Here is a 14,133-nt window from a genome sequence, read left to right on the forward strand (position 1 = left end):
ATTTTTATAATATTCAAAGCAAGCAAAATTTTAATTTTCATGAAAACAATTCAATCAATTTTAACCACCTATGTAATTCGTATACAACACAAAGAAAGTAATACATCACTCATAATTCAATCAACAAAATATTAAAATCCTGACTATACAAATCTAGTTACATTACTCATCCAATTGTCAATTAATTGGATTTTTGAGATAAAAATGAAGGGATAGAGATAGATAAAAGCTATCAAAGATATCTAAACTTGTACGGATGGCCTCCAATTCCATCAATTGAATTTTGGTTCAGATTTCAAATTTGTGTGACTAATGACCTTATGCCATTGTTCCCATCCGCACGCAAAGCTATTCTGCTACGAATTTCTTCTTGTTTCTCTCCCTCTCTCTCGTCTTTCGTTTTTCATTTAAAGTGACAATCTCTCTTACTTTTCATTACAAACAGTTCTCATCGCTACTCTGATTCTCCTTCCAATGATCCGTTCTTCTCTACGCCTTTCTCAACTCTTTTTGTTAAACTCCATTTTCTCTTCATCGTCTCCTTCGATTCCTCTTCATCTTCCTTCATCTTCCTCCTCTTTCTCCACTTCCCCTAAACAACCCTCTGTTTTCCCCCATAAACTCAGCCACAGAGATTGGTTATCTCCCAATGAAGTCATCAATATCATCCAACAAATCCAACATCCTTCCTCTGTCCTTGCATTCCTCCACCAATGGTCAAATCGCAAGGACTACAAACCCAACAAAGAAATCTACACTCTCGTTGTCTCCAGACTTGCCGAGGGGCGGTTGTTTGATGATATTGAAAAGGTGATGTTGAGAATCAAAGCCGAAAGGAATTTCCGCCTGTCCGATGAGTTTTTCTACCATGTTATTAAGATTTATGGTAATGTTGCTGGTCGTTTAAATAAAGCTATTGATACCCTTTTCGATATGCCCAATTATAACTGCTGGCCCAGTGTTAAAACCTTTAATTTTGTGCTTAATTTGCTTGTTTCGGCCAAGATGTTTGATGTTGTTCATGAGGTCTATATGGGTGCTCCTAAGTTGGGGATTGAGATTGATGCTTGTTGTCTTAATATACTCGTTAAAGGGTTGTGCCAGAGTGGGAATCTTGATGCTGCACTCAAGGTGCTCGATGAATTTCCTCAACAGAGGTGTAGGCCAAATGTCAGAACATTTTCAACCCTTCTGCATGGGTTGTGTGAGAATGGGGAACTAGGGAGAGCATTGGAGCTCTTCTGTAAAATGGAAAATGAAGGTGTTTGCCCCGACACTATAACGTTTAACATATTGATTTCGGGGCTTAGAAAGAAGAAGAGAATTGAAGAGGCAATAGAACTTTTGGGGAGAATGAAGCTTAAAGGTTGCTACCCCAATGCGGGGACTTATCAAGAGGTTTTGTATGGCCTGCTCGATACGGGTAAGTTTATCGAGGCAAGGGATTGTATGCATCGGATGATATCGGAGGGTATGGACCCAAGTTTCGTTTCATATAAGAAGTTGTTGTCTGGGCTATGTAAGAAGAAACTAACTGAGGATGTGGATTGGGTTCTGAAACAGATGGTTATGCAAGGTTTCGTCCCAAAAGTGGGGATGTGGAAAGTGATTTTACGTTGTATGTTATCAGGAAATGAAGAATGCATTGATATCACTGATGAAGTATTTGAGAAATTTGTGTTGCTTGCAAAGGAAGATGGGGCGGCGTAATTAGATCTGTTTGACAGACTCTAATAAACTGACGAAGTAACACGGACTGAGTACTTAGGAATCAATGCAGGGGGTGATGCCATGGACACAAGCAGATCAACTCAGTTGCTAACACTGAAGAACAAACTGATCTCTTCCGCAACGTGCTTCAGAGTTAAAAATGTTTAGCATTTTTGTTTTCCAGAAGAGGAAGAAATTCTCACTTGTTGCAATTGAGGAGCCAAAGGGGATTTTCCTGGACAATAATGTTTGGCGATGAGAATAATTGGAGGAAGCGGAAACGCCCCCATAGACTAAAATTCAAGATGGAGATGGAGTTATTTCCTGGTGGCAAAGTAGTCGTGCCAATTTAACTAGGAAAATTGATGCTTTATTTATTGTGACAATCTGCACAAATAACTTCTTCAATCTCTATAAACTTTGCACATGTTTAAGGGTAATGACATCTCTATTCAATTTACAAGTTCTCAAACTTCTACATGTTTTTCACATCTTTTTTTACCTACACACTGTACCTACCATCTTTCAAACAACCAAAGAAATAACAACTATCACCAAGTTCAGGTTTTAGAAGTTCCAATCATTTGTCACCGTTGATTGCAGGGTTATTTATTATCATCCTCGTCATCTTCTATCTTTGCCATGCGAACTGCATCAGTACTTCTATCTGCTGCTGATTGTCCGTTCTCCTTCACATTGTCACTTGAACCAGCGGGTAACACATTTTCGTTAAGAGTGCTGCTGTGAGGAGCTGGGGCTTTGGTTTCAGTGATAACTGGAATTCCTACAATTGTTGTTGGGTTGCAAACAGTTGGTGTATCAGGTTCATCATCAGAAGACTCTGATTCCACTGCAGCATCTCTCTCATTCATTCCCAATGAATCAATTTGGAATCGCCTCGAGCCTTTGCGTGAAAATGCGTGTCTAATACTACGAGCAGATTTCTCAGCCTGTCTGAAAATGCTTTTTGCCATGCCTTTCACATTACCACCCTTTCCTGGACTCTCTGAATCGCTACCATCGTTGCTCGACTTTCCTTCTTTTGATACCTTATCAGCAGTACTGGAAATGTTATCTACAAGAATAACCTTGATGCCCCGTTCGGCATTTGCAGCCCTAACATTGGTATATTGGGGGGATTTAGCAGGCTCCACTAAGCTTCCTGATCGTTCCTCATCCCGAGGACTCCTGTGAAAAACTGAACTCAGCTTCCTTAGTCCTCTACGAACTGATATTTTTCGATGTTTTTCCTCTAGACTCTCATCAGTACTGCTTGAATCATTAGTACAAGATTTTATCTCTCCACTGCTTACAGATTCATTAGGCTCTCTACGGATTTTGGTATCAAGCCGCCGACTTGGTCCCTTCCGAGGCTCCCAAGTCTTCGAAGCTTCACTTCCTGGACGGTGGACCCATATTCCTGTCTCCTTCTGCCCTTTCACATCGATGGGCTCAAAATTATCAATCCCTTTTTCAGGCTCCATCGATACAGGTAAGATTGAATCCTTGTCATTTTTGGTCTCACTTTTAGGGGAAACCTCGTTCTCGTCCACATTCAAGGTTTCTGCCTGACAAGGATACTCCTCCACCTAAAGTACAGTATTACATAATCAATACATGAAAACAACCCTTCTTCTTTTAGGAATTTCATTTTCCAGTAAAACAAAATTTGAAAGATCCTTTCCTAGGTGTGTTTAATTACACCAGCATCGAAAAGAGAAAAGGAAACATGGAATGGAAGGGGGCATAACCTTCTTTCTGTCTTCAAAAACAGTGATTCCAAGATGCAATCGTCCTGTTCTAATGTTTTCAAGAGGCAACCATATATCGTGTCGTCTGCCATCCCTCAGGTCCGCAATGCAAACAGAGCAATTTCTGCAAATAGAATATTAGATTGGATTTGTGCATATCAAAAAAGGAGCAAAGGGAAAGGTGAAAGTGAAGGCATAAAGAACTACACATCAAATCTCATTTAAGCTATGGGCACAAAATCAAAACTTACAACAAACCAATCATATCACAGAAGTTACAAATTTGAAGACAAACCCAAGTACGTCATCGACAAATGTGTCCTTGTCACGAACTTCAATAGCAAGCACATTTTCTGATTCCCATGTGACAATTGGGATCTTGAATTCCTCACGCCACTGGGGACACAGTGTTTTCCTTTGAATTTTGGTTCTGAACCGGTACGGACCCAGTTGACCTTTTACATACGGATCAGCCAGACCTGAAAGGCTTCAACTGTGAGCTGAATTCACCGGCGATGTAAGGAAATCATCAAAACTATTATACAATAAGAGGAAGAATGTTGGAAGAACCATTTAAATCAGATGGCTTCATGTCTGCTCCTTCAACAACTTCAACTATGACATAGGCGACTGGTTCCTTCACGTTAACAGAGAACCAATTTTCTGGAAATACAAGGTCATGGACAAGGAGAAAGATCCATCAACATTGAAACATCTGCAGTCACTTCTAAAATTTGATTTTCAAAAGCTTAAGAAACATGCCGGATGATACAATTATTCTTACAAGCCTATAACTTTTTTAAACATGCTGTCTGACGTGATTATGAGAAAAACTAAAACATGGAGATATGACATTCTTTCAATTCATTAGGTTATGATTGAACATTCTTCAAACTATTTCATTTGGCCACAGCTCCAAGTTGTGTATTGTGTTTAGAATGAAGTGTACCTGGCTGTGGTGAAATGAACTTCTCCATGTCAACAACCAACATATTGGGCTGCAAAGATCAAGATAATTTAAAATTTGGTAAGTATTGTTGAAAAACATCTGGCAATAACATGGAATCTGAACCTAAATGTACATTAGAAATATAATTTGATTCAGGCCTTCACAAATTTCAATTCTTAAAGGATGAATGAAATGCAAAAACTGAGAACGAATGTGTTATCAAGAATGCTCTAGAACTCAACCTCAACAAGTGTCTGCTCAAATGCAATGGACAAAAGCTTATCCTGATAAGAAGAAAGCAAAAAAGAAAACTGACAGTACTTAGGCAAAGAATAAGAACCACAAGCAGTAAAGGATAGTTTAGCCAGAACGAAGAGGAATCAAGGAAAAAGAAAGAAAAAGAAGGTGAAGGTAAAATTGCTTTAATAGAAGATGTAGTACCAGCCATCCAGCAATTCCCGGAAGTTCGGTAACATCAAGACCATGTGTAAAGATGGGTTTGACAGTCATCTGAAAGTATGGAGGCTCAGCAAAACATAGTCGTATGCGGCCAAGGTATGGCCAATCCCGAAGGAACTTAACACCAACCAGAACCTTGAGAATGAACATGAAGAGTGATTGAAATAAAGCATACACACATACAAACAAAAAGCTAATTCAACACTCCCCACCAGTGTCACAAAGGACAATATTCCATTGGCAGATGATGCAAATCATGACAAAAGAAAAAGGTGCAAATAATGCAAATCAGTAAGAAGAAGAGTAGAATTCTTACAAGGAAAGAACACAACTAAAGACAAGAAAACTGAAAAGAAAAAAAAAAAGCTTCAGGGATACAATTTGACTCACAATTGAACTACATAGAGCAAAATCAAAATTACTCATATAAAAAATCATACAAGCAGAATTTAAACACTTCTACTTTTCAGCTCACAAATAGAATAGAAATACTAAAAATCATCCTAAACTACACCCTTACAAACATGACAAAAATTTCTGTACCTTTCCTTCCACATGCATGCCTGTAAGATGCAACTTTGCCCACATTCCAAATCCTAGTCTTTTCCTCAGCTTCACACCAAGTATTGCACTCATGTCATCGGCTGTAAGAAAGTTCATTCCCAACTCCAGAACCTGTGATTAATCCCTTCAAATCAAATTAAACTCGGAACTGTAAAAGGCAATATATGTGTGTGCGAGTGTGTGCACACGGATCCTACTCCAACAACCACAAAAATGTACTACCTACCAAGTGGTCATCCTCGCTGGGCTGACGAAGAACTCTCATTTCAGTAAACATAGGTGGGTTTCGTCCCAAATATAGATGTTGAACCACAGCCTTCTTCTGCAATTATACACTGGTCATCAAAAATCTGTATGGATATAAAATTATGATTAACAAACAATGAGAACAAATCATGTCCTGGCATATTCTTGGATCTTTCAAGTTCGCTGAACAAATTGATGGAAGTTTAAATTGAAAAGACACTGAACTGCTCCAACAAGTTGTATCAATCAAAGAAGTGAGTCTATAAAGAATTAGTTTGGGATCATACAGCAGTCCACGGTTTGTACTTCTCTAAGAACCAAGGAATGATAGGGAGGAGAATCTTTTGAGAAGCAATTTGCTCCATGCATATAGGCCAAATCTTCTCAACCGCATGGTTTAACCACCTAACTGTTTCAGAATCTGTAAGAACCTGAAGTGGAAGAGAAATCACATTCGATTTAAAACGAAATGAAACAATTCTATTAAAAAGCATGGAAGCAAAGAAGAAGAAGAAAGGAGTTACCCCCTCAAATTTTCAGTAGATAACATTTAGGATTTGTTCAAGTGTTCTAGGTTAGAAAGGGAAAGAAGTTATACCCTTCTCTGGTTAGCTTGCTTTCTCTCCTCAAATTGCAATTTCCTCCTCAATTTCAAAAAGAACCGCTCGTGCACCTTTCAAAAAGAAGAAGAGAAGTTCATTAGGGAAGAAAGGAAAAGATTCAACCAAATCACACAATGAAGCTTCAGAGAAGCACATTCAATGAACCAGATTCCTAAGAATCTCAAAAGGAAAAACTACGATTCATTAAAAGCCGTCATCTGATGATCCACAGCACAACTTCGCACAAAACAATTCGAAGTTAGAAACAAAAGGAATATGAAAATAAAAAAAGATGATAACAGACACGATCAAAATTACCAGATAGAGATAGATGAGGGAGATGAAATAAGCGGCAACATGGCAGCAATTGAAGGCGGAAAGTAGCCAGAGAAGAAAAAGGACGAATCCCACATGAATCATAATCGAAACCTCCATTAGAATCAACCTTCCCCCAAATCCCACTTTAAGATTCAAAGAAAAGATTACCTTCCTTAACACTTCCTGTACCGACAAACAACATTCTGTAGGATTAATATAATGATAATCCAGTTTTCCTTTTTCTCAAATGGGCTCCACCAGATTCAAAAGACAAAAAGGATAAATATACATAAATGTTATCACTCCAAAACCCATCAATAAAACAACATTCAACCCACTGGATCAAAATCAAAAGAATCGAAGATTTGTAAATCTCTAATCCAAATATAGACCGAATTAAAATGAAAAACCCATATCGATACTTACACTAAAATCACCAATAAGAACTAAATCTCGACACAGAAACTTCTTCAATAAGATCAAACGAATCGAATCCCATCAATTAAGTGGAGGGACAGGTTCTGAAATCCTCTGTTCAACCTTCCTCACAATACAGTAAAAACGATGCCGTAGGATCGAAGAAACCGTCGATGAGAGATAAGGAATTGTAGCAGTTGAAACTTGAGAGTAAGTTACTCAAGTTTTGTATTGAACCTTCAAGCACGTGTACAATACGTGTCGGCATCGGAAGTGAAGATAAATAGAAGGAGTACTTGATGCAGCCATGACTGGCCTGGATCTTCTTTTTCCTTAAATGGGTGTCTCTCCGATCAAATGAAATCAAGAAGTTTCAACAGATTGGTCCATTAAAGCATGAAAATGCATCGATTTTCTGGGTTAGAAATAAGCCCATTGAAGAAGAACATAGCACTCCGAGTCGGAACTACCCCATATCCAAATAATTTCTGTTTTGTGGAAAGAAATGAAAGAGAATTACATTCATGGATAGAATAATCCAAAAGGATATATAAAATTGAGAACTATTGACTCGAAAAAAAAAATGGAAATTACAAAAATGAATATATCAGAGTTGATTGAGGGGATCAAAGGGTTCAACAAGAAAGGGACAGCTGCCGACTCAATTCTTCGAATTTAAAATAATTGCCGTTGAAATAGTTTATTAGAAAAATGAAATTTATTTTCTTCATGTTATAAAAATGAAATATCATTGCAAACGACAAATTATAAAATATTTACAAAACTATAAGATAGTATTTTCTAAAATTCTTTTTTGAAAAAAGAAAATGCCAAAATTCAAAAGATGACTTTGTGGTCTAACACAATGTGGCCCACTTCAAAAAGTTCCCTAAAGATGTAAAAATCAGATGATATTGAAAATCAAATGAAGGATAATTTTAACAAATAATATTATCATGAATTGATGCAAAAACAATCTTTGTTTTGCATTTAACTTTGCAAGCCAATTTATATTTAATAACTCCTCTAAACAAATATGCAAATACTCTATAAATTATAAAATGTTTTTTTTTTTAAAAAAAATTATACATCTCCTAACCATGTTAATAGTGTAGGTTAGTCGAGAGACTCTAAGAGAATTATATACCAAGAAGCCTAACGATGTTGAGAAATGTTAAAATCTTTGTGTTTTTGTCATTTTTTTCAACTATTTAAGATCGAATTTAATAAGTAGCATTAAAATGATTTTGAGTGAGTAAAAGTAAAAGTTGTATGCTCTACAAGTTGCACTTATACATATCTTACACAATGCAAATGGAATATATGGTCACACAGTATTACCAAAACACACATTTAAGTGGACGTTATTTATTTATTTATCTATTTATTATAATTGGGAGAATTTTAACATTGAATTTCAAGAAAAATAGGATTATAGGGATGGAATTAGATTAGAATAAAGAAATTAAATAAAATTCTTGAAAGAAGCAAAAGAAGTCAAAGCATAAAGCAATTAGAGATGAAGAAATATTAAGTTGCCCATAATCCAATCTCAAGTTACGTATCTCAAGATTAGAGTCTTACCCAATCAGGTGCTATCCTTAATAAGCACTCCAAAAATGTTTAATTTTTTTTTCATTTTTTAGAAAACCATTCTCAATTTTCCAAATTTAAAATTTCGAGCAAAATTGATCAAACCAAAGACAGTCAGTCAGAGAAGATGACTCCTATATGCAAGCCTCTCTTGTCTTTGGACTTGAGTTCGAAGATAACACTCAATAAAGATAGGATATATCAAACGTGAGAAATGATTGATATGTTTATTTGTTTTTGGTGTCTTGCTTTTATTTTACTTGGTTGAATCATGATGAATATTAAATTAATCATGTTAAATAACAATTACATTCTAAAATCAACTTTAAATAAAAAGTAATAAAGCAACTTATAAACATTTTCTTATAATAAAACAAAACAAAAATGGTTTGAAAACATAGATTGGGCTACAATTAAAAGAAATATTCTAATAATATAAAGAAATTTTGTCATAAGTGAGGGACACAATAACAAGAATGAGATTAGATATATGATTGTGATAAAGAAGATAAGGAAATGAACACTTTGAAGATTAAGTAGAATATAATTGTACTATCCATGATGATTTAATTGAAGAATTAATATGTTAAATCTTATTAGACAGAAACAGAATAGCCTCAAGAAAGAGAGGCAAAAAGGTAGAAAGAGATTCAATCAAAGGGATAGAGTTTGTGGATATATAATGTAAATAATAGAAAGCAAATAATGATAGAATTTTGTAATAGGAATAAGTAGAAACCTTAAAATATTGAAAATGAAAATGAGAAGAGCTCAATTAAAAAGTCACGATTAAATGTCAAAACGTCGATGTCAATATGAGTATCGAAGTTTCAACTTTAGGAATATATTAGTAAATATATGAAAAAGCGTCGATGCTAGCAAATATTTAAAATTTTTGGTTTTATTTTTATCTATACTTACACTTTTTTCCAATTGGCTAGATTTTTTTTAAAATATTTTATTAACATTAAACCTATTCATTTAAACTTTTAAAAATATTTTTAACACACTTTAAACTATAATTTAATTGATGGTAGAAACGTTGTGAAGTTGGAATACATATGTATGTCTACAATACTAATTTATTTCGAAATTGAAGTTTAATAAAAATGACATCTTCCAACACGGATAAATCATGAGAAGTAGTAGGTAGATAAACTTGAAGAATTGTTCTCGTGTATTTTGTTATAAACATGTAGTGTGACGAACCGCTGTCCTGGAAGCAATTATGGTGGGACCATGGTGCTAATCGAGATATTGCTCCCCAAGGTTAATAGCTTCCCTATTTCGACATGCTAGGGTTTTTCAAACCAGTAGAAACAGGAGAAAGAATAATTACAAAAACGTTTAGTTTTTAAATAGGAGTTATAAATTAAATTAAACAAACATGCAATAAAAAATTACTTATTTTTTCGCAAAAGTGCAGTTACCTGAGGTATAGGAAATTGTCACTGTATTCACCACCTCTGTTTGACCTTAACCTCTTTATCTTCTTATCTAACTGATTCTCTACTTCCCCTTAAAATTTCAACTCATCTTTTATTTTTATGAGATAAATCTTAGAGAATCTAGAAAAATCACCGACAAAAGATAAATAATAATTTTTTCAACTCTACTTGTAATGGTTTTGAAATCAGCTAGATCATAACGAATTAATTCTAGGAATTCTGTATTTATAGACATGACTGATTTGAATGGTTTCTTGATAAATTTAGTTTCTACACAAACATGACACTTACTAATTTCATTTGTTTCTGATGCATTAATTAGTCTGAACTCTTTAAGCCTCCTAATCAATGCAATATTCACATGATCTAGTATACCATGCCACATATCAAGAGATACAACTATGTAACCAAAATTAGAAGTGATTGCATTCATCATAGCAATATTCTATACAAAAAAGAGCATCAAACAGATACCCCTTACACTATAAGAAAATATGTATTTTTCGACGCACAACATGGACGTCAGAATAAGTAACGTCGAAAAAAAACTTCTTCCGACACCGTAGAAACTCCATCGCGAAAGGTTGACAATCCTGAAGCAATATAAGGCGACGTCAGTATAAGATAATTAAAAACAAATTATAAACTTTTTCCGACGCCGTTATGCATGAGATCGAAAAAACTCTATAATTTCTTATTATATTTAACTTTTTTCGACGTCATGAATAACAGCGTTGGGACAAGTCTATAATTTTTTTTATTATATTCAACTTTTTCTGACGCTACCAATAATGCGTCGGGAGTTCTCCGTTAAAAACTCACACCCTATTTGTAATTCACATATTTGTGAAGGAGAGAAGAAATTAAGGGGTTGCAAAAACTAAAGGGGGAGAATAAAGGGTTGCGAAAATGCACCACTCCCGTCCTCTCAACAACCTTTCTCTTTCAGTGCTATCGCTGCCGTCTCTTTCAGTATGTAATAAGCTAGATTTCTAATTTTACCATAAAAATCTCTTTTTCCCTAAAATCATGATTTTTTAAACTCACTAAGATGTTTTTTCTTTCAATCTCTAAGCACCTTACTGCTCTTGACAGTCATATATGTCAATAAAAGTCTCCTCATTTTGTTGAATAATACGAAAAAACGTAAAAAAAAAAAGTGGATTCTTGATTTACTTGATGGATAAAGTTTTCTTTGTTTTGTTGATGGTCCACAAACATAAAAAAAAAAAAAAAACTATTTCTAGATGGATAATAAATATAAAGAATAATATATTAGTTGACTGAGTCAATACCCATTAAGTTAGTTAGGTTTTCTTCATTTGCAATGGTCCATCATCCAAAAAAATTAATATATTTGTTTTGGATTTTCTGATGAGTTTAGAATTTTCTTGATAAATCTAGGGTTTGTTGATGGACAAAGACCAAAAACAGATCATCGGCAAGGTCCATCAAGAAAAATGATATCTTGATGGACATTGTCTATCAAGAAAAAAATTTATAATTTTGGGTTTAGAATAAGATCATGGACAAGACCCATCAAGATAAACTATTTTTCACAAAGCACGAAATTTGAACTCTCTCGTTAACGGGCTAAGAAAACACGATATTCATCAATAATATTTTTAAATCTTTACTCTTTCTTTTCCAATTATTACTTTCTATTCATCAATAATATAATTACTTTTTTAAAAGTTAATTATTGTAATTATAATTAGATTAAAATAAGTGATTTTATCAAAATTAAATTAGTTATTGTGTTCAAACTTTAATAAGTTGAATTGAAAGTTTGTAATTTAAGGTTTTTAAAATTTGTAGAAGTTGTAAAAATTGGCCAATATGAGCTTAGCTCAACTGACACTTGAATGTACATGTGAACAAGAGGTATAGAGTACAAATCCCCCAAGAGGTATAGAGTACAAATCCTCACCCATCAGAAGCTTTTGACTTGCTTTGCACATCAAACAAGGCCAATCAGTTATATTTTCCACCAAGTTGCCTTCTACAAAACCTGTTGGCTTTTTCCATGCGCATATGGCTTATCAACCTCTCGAGTTTCAAATATTCTTTTCACGTTTTAGATGATTTTGGTAGTCATACTATGGTGGGGGAAACTTCTCGAGCAAAGCATTTGCTTAGAGTATCTTACACATCGTCATTTCTTCGGATAAAACATTTTCCACCAAATTTTCATTCTCATGAATTTGTTCCACCATAGCTTTATTGTTTGTCATTTGGAATTATAACTATTTTCCAACAACACGTTTCTTACGACCAACATCATCTCCCCCATACCATGATTCCAAAGTAGTTCAAATTGCCTTAGCGGATTTTTGAACCAGAACATTGCATTTGCTATGTGATTCAGCAAGTGCCAGCAAATTGTCTTATTGTCTATCTCACACACATGGTCATTCCTTCAAATAAAATATTTGTCACCAAACTTTCATATCCATGAATTTGTTCCACCATAACTTTATTGTTTGTTATCTAGTATTGTAGCCATTTTCAAACAACATATTTCTTAAGCCAACATCATCTCCATCTACCGTGATTCCAAAGTACTCTAGATTACCTTTGCAGATTTTTGAATCATAAACAAATCGAACATTGCATCTATCATGTATCCGTGAATTGTCTTATTGTCCTTCTCATATTTCCCATGGTTGATTGTGGAAGTCGTCTTTAATTGATCAAAAGCAGCATGAGGTCCCTTGGATGAGAAATGGTTGCTGCATTTTCCAACAAATTTGATCAAGAATGAAGCTCAAAACAAAATAAATTAAAGGGAGATAGATCACGAAGAAGAGAAAAGACCGAACTAATTACAAAAAAGTTTAATTTCCAAATAGGAGTTATAAAAATGGATTACATCCTTTTTACACAAGTGCAACTATTCGACCCAACTAGCAGCATTGACATGCTTGCGGTGATAGAGTAGTTTCACACCTAGCAAGCATGTCTTGGTACATACCTTCTTGGCATTTCAAAATTCTCAAATGTGGAACAAAATTGTTCTTTGCTTATGGGCCTAAGCCCACCAGTCATTTCCAACATATTGTTATTATTGGAATCAATCTTTTTTTTTTTTATTCAAATTTTTAAAAGAAATTGGATCCAAACTATCTTTGTAAGTTTTGAATTATAACACTACCTAATTTAGTTCACAAATTTTAAACCAAATCACTGTTACTCTAATATTTTATTTGATAACCCATTCATGAAAGATATATACCCATTGAAAAAAGTCATTAAGTTCAAATATGAAATGGCGATATCAAAAAAAAATTCTCAGAAAATATTAATAACATGTCACTGTTAAATGAATATTTCAAGAAAAACTAGAGAAAAGAATAAATCAATACATAAATATTTTAGGTTTTCTTAAACAAGTTTAAACATTTATTATTTATAGAACAAAATATACTTTTGGTTATTGAGATTTGTTTTTATTGTCCATTTGATCTGTGAGTCCCCGAGGTTGGAAAATAGTTCTAAATGGTTCCTACGTTAAATTTGACGATTAATTAATTAACGAACAAATTACGTCACACGTACATAGTAATTATTCTAGTTGTCCTTTTCACTTCACTGTCTTCTCTTTTTGCCATGTTTTCTGTGTATATATAAACATGTAAGTCGATGATCACAAGGTTTTTTTCTATTTGCCTTTTTGGTTATTTTGATTCCAAGAATTTGGTTTCTTGGATTTTTTTGTTCTTTTTGAGGAGTAAATGGGAGAATGATATTTGATTGGGAATTTTTATGTTTCAGATTCATTAGTGAGAGAACTAGAATGAGATTCAAGAAACCAAGTAACAGAGCATTTCGTTCTTCTTCCTTTTCTTTGGCCGAATTTTTCAATAAAAAGTGACAATTGTGGATGAACAATGAGAATTTTCTATTTGGGTTCTTTAGAAAACGAAGAAAAATGTTTAATTTGGTGATTGAATTTGGAAAAAAGGAGGAGAAAATACTAATTTTGAGGTCGGAATCAAAAAGAGGTAGCAAAGATAAGTTTGACTAGAAGGAAGATAAGCATAACTGCTATTTTTAGTGTCACGTTGTTTTTATGC

At 34.2% G+C, this 14,133-nt stretch overlaps 2 protein-coding genes across 4 annotated transcripts; one reads left to right on the plus strand and one right to left on the minus strand.

Moving 5' to 3' along the window:
• Window positions 1–285: 285 nt before the first annotated feature.
• Window positions 286–2,173, plus strand: LOC101218714 (pentatricopeptide repeat-containing protein At3g14580, mitochondrial). The gene has a single exon (XM_004146024.3). The coding sequence runs from the start codon at window positions 475–477 to the stop codon at window positions 1,708–1,710; it is 1,236 nt and encodes a 411-aa protein (XP_004146072.1). The 5' UTR covers window positions 286–474; the 3' UTR covers window positions 1,711–2,173.
• LOC101218944 (C2 domain-containing protein At1g53590) lies at window positions 2,065–7,598 on the minus strand. Of its 3 annotated transcripts, none has more exons than XM_011655711.2 (13): window positions 7,026–7,598; window positions 6,600–6,778; window positions 6,278–6,352; window positions 5,967–6,110; window positions 5,660–5,755; window positions 5,413–5,544; window positions 4,852–5,004; window positions 4,653–4,694; window positions 4,411–4,459; window positions 4,032–4,124; window positions 3,757–3,940; window positions 3,462–3,585; window positions 2,065–3,299 (listed from the first exon to the last, which is right to left on the minus strand). In XM_011655711.2, the coding sequence occupies exons 2-13, from the start codon at window positions 6,714–6,716 to the stop codon at window positions 2,316–2,318; spliced, it is 2,193 nt and encodes a 730-aa protein (XP_011654013.1). In that variant the 5' UTR covers window positions 6,717–6,778; window positions 7,026–7,598; the 3' UTR covers window positions 2,065–2,315. The 3 variants fall into 3 exon arrangements, with proteins under 3 accessions (XP_011654013.1, XP_004146073.1, XP_011654014.1); XM_004146025.3 differs by having other exon boundaries at window positions 6,600–6,782; XM_011655712.2 differs by lacking the exons at window positions 6,278–6,352; window positions 6,600–6,778; window positions 7,026–7,598 and having other exon boundaries at window positions 5,660–5,783; window positions 5,967–6,108.
• Window positions 7,599–14,133: the final 6,535 nt, after the last annotated feature.

This window comes from Cucumis sativus, chromosome 4 (assembly GCF_000004075.3).
Source record: "Cucumis sativus cultivar 9930 chromosome 4, Cucumber_9930_V3, whole genome shotgun sequence".
Classification (NCBI taxonomy): Eukaryota; Viridiplantae; Streptophyta; class Magnoliopsida; order Cucurbitales; family Cucurbitaceae; genus Cucumis; species Cucumis sativus.

Excerpts from the sequence above, each read along its gene's own strand:
- LOC101218714 (XM_004146024.3), top strand. The coding sequence starts at position 475 with ATGATCCGTTCTTCTCTACGCCTTTCTCAACTCTTTTTGTTAAACTCC.
- LOC101218944 (XM_011655711.2), bottom strand. The coding sequence starts at position 6,716 with ATGGAGGTTTCGATTATGATTCATGTGGGATTCGTCCTTTTTCTTCTC. Across the intron at positions 6,111-6,277 it reads AGCAAGCTAACCAGAGAAGG|GTTCTTACAGATTCTGAAAC; the intron begins GTATAACTTCTT and ends CTTCCACTTCAG. Across the intron at positions 3,586-3,756 it reads TTTGTCGATGACGTACTTGG|AAATTGCTCTGTTTGCATTG; the intron begins GTTTGTCTTCAA and ends TTCTATTTGCAG.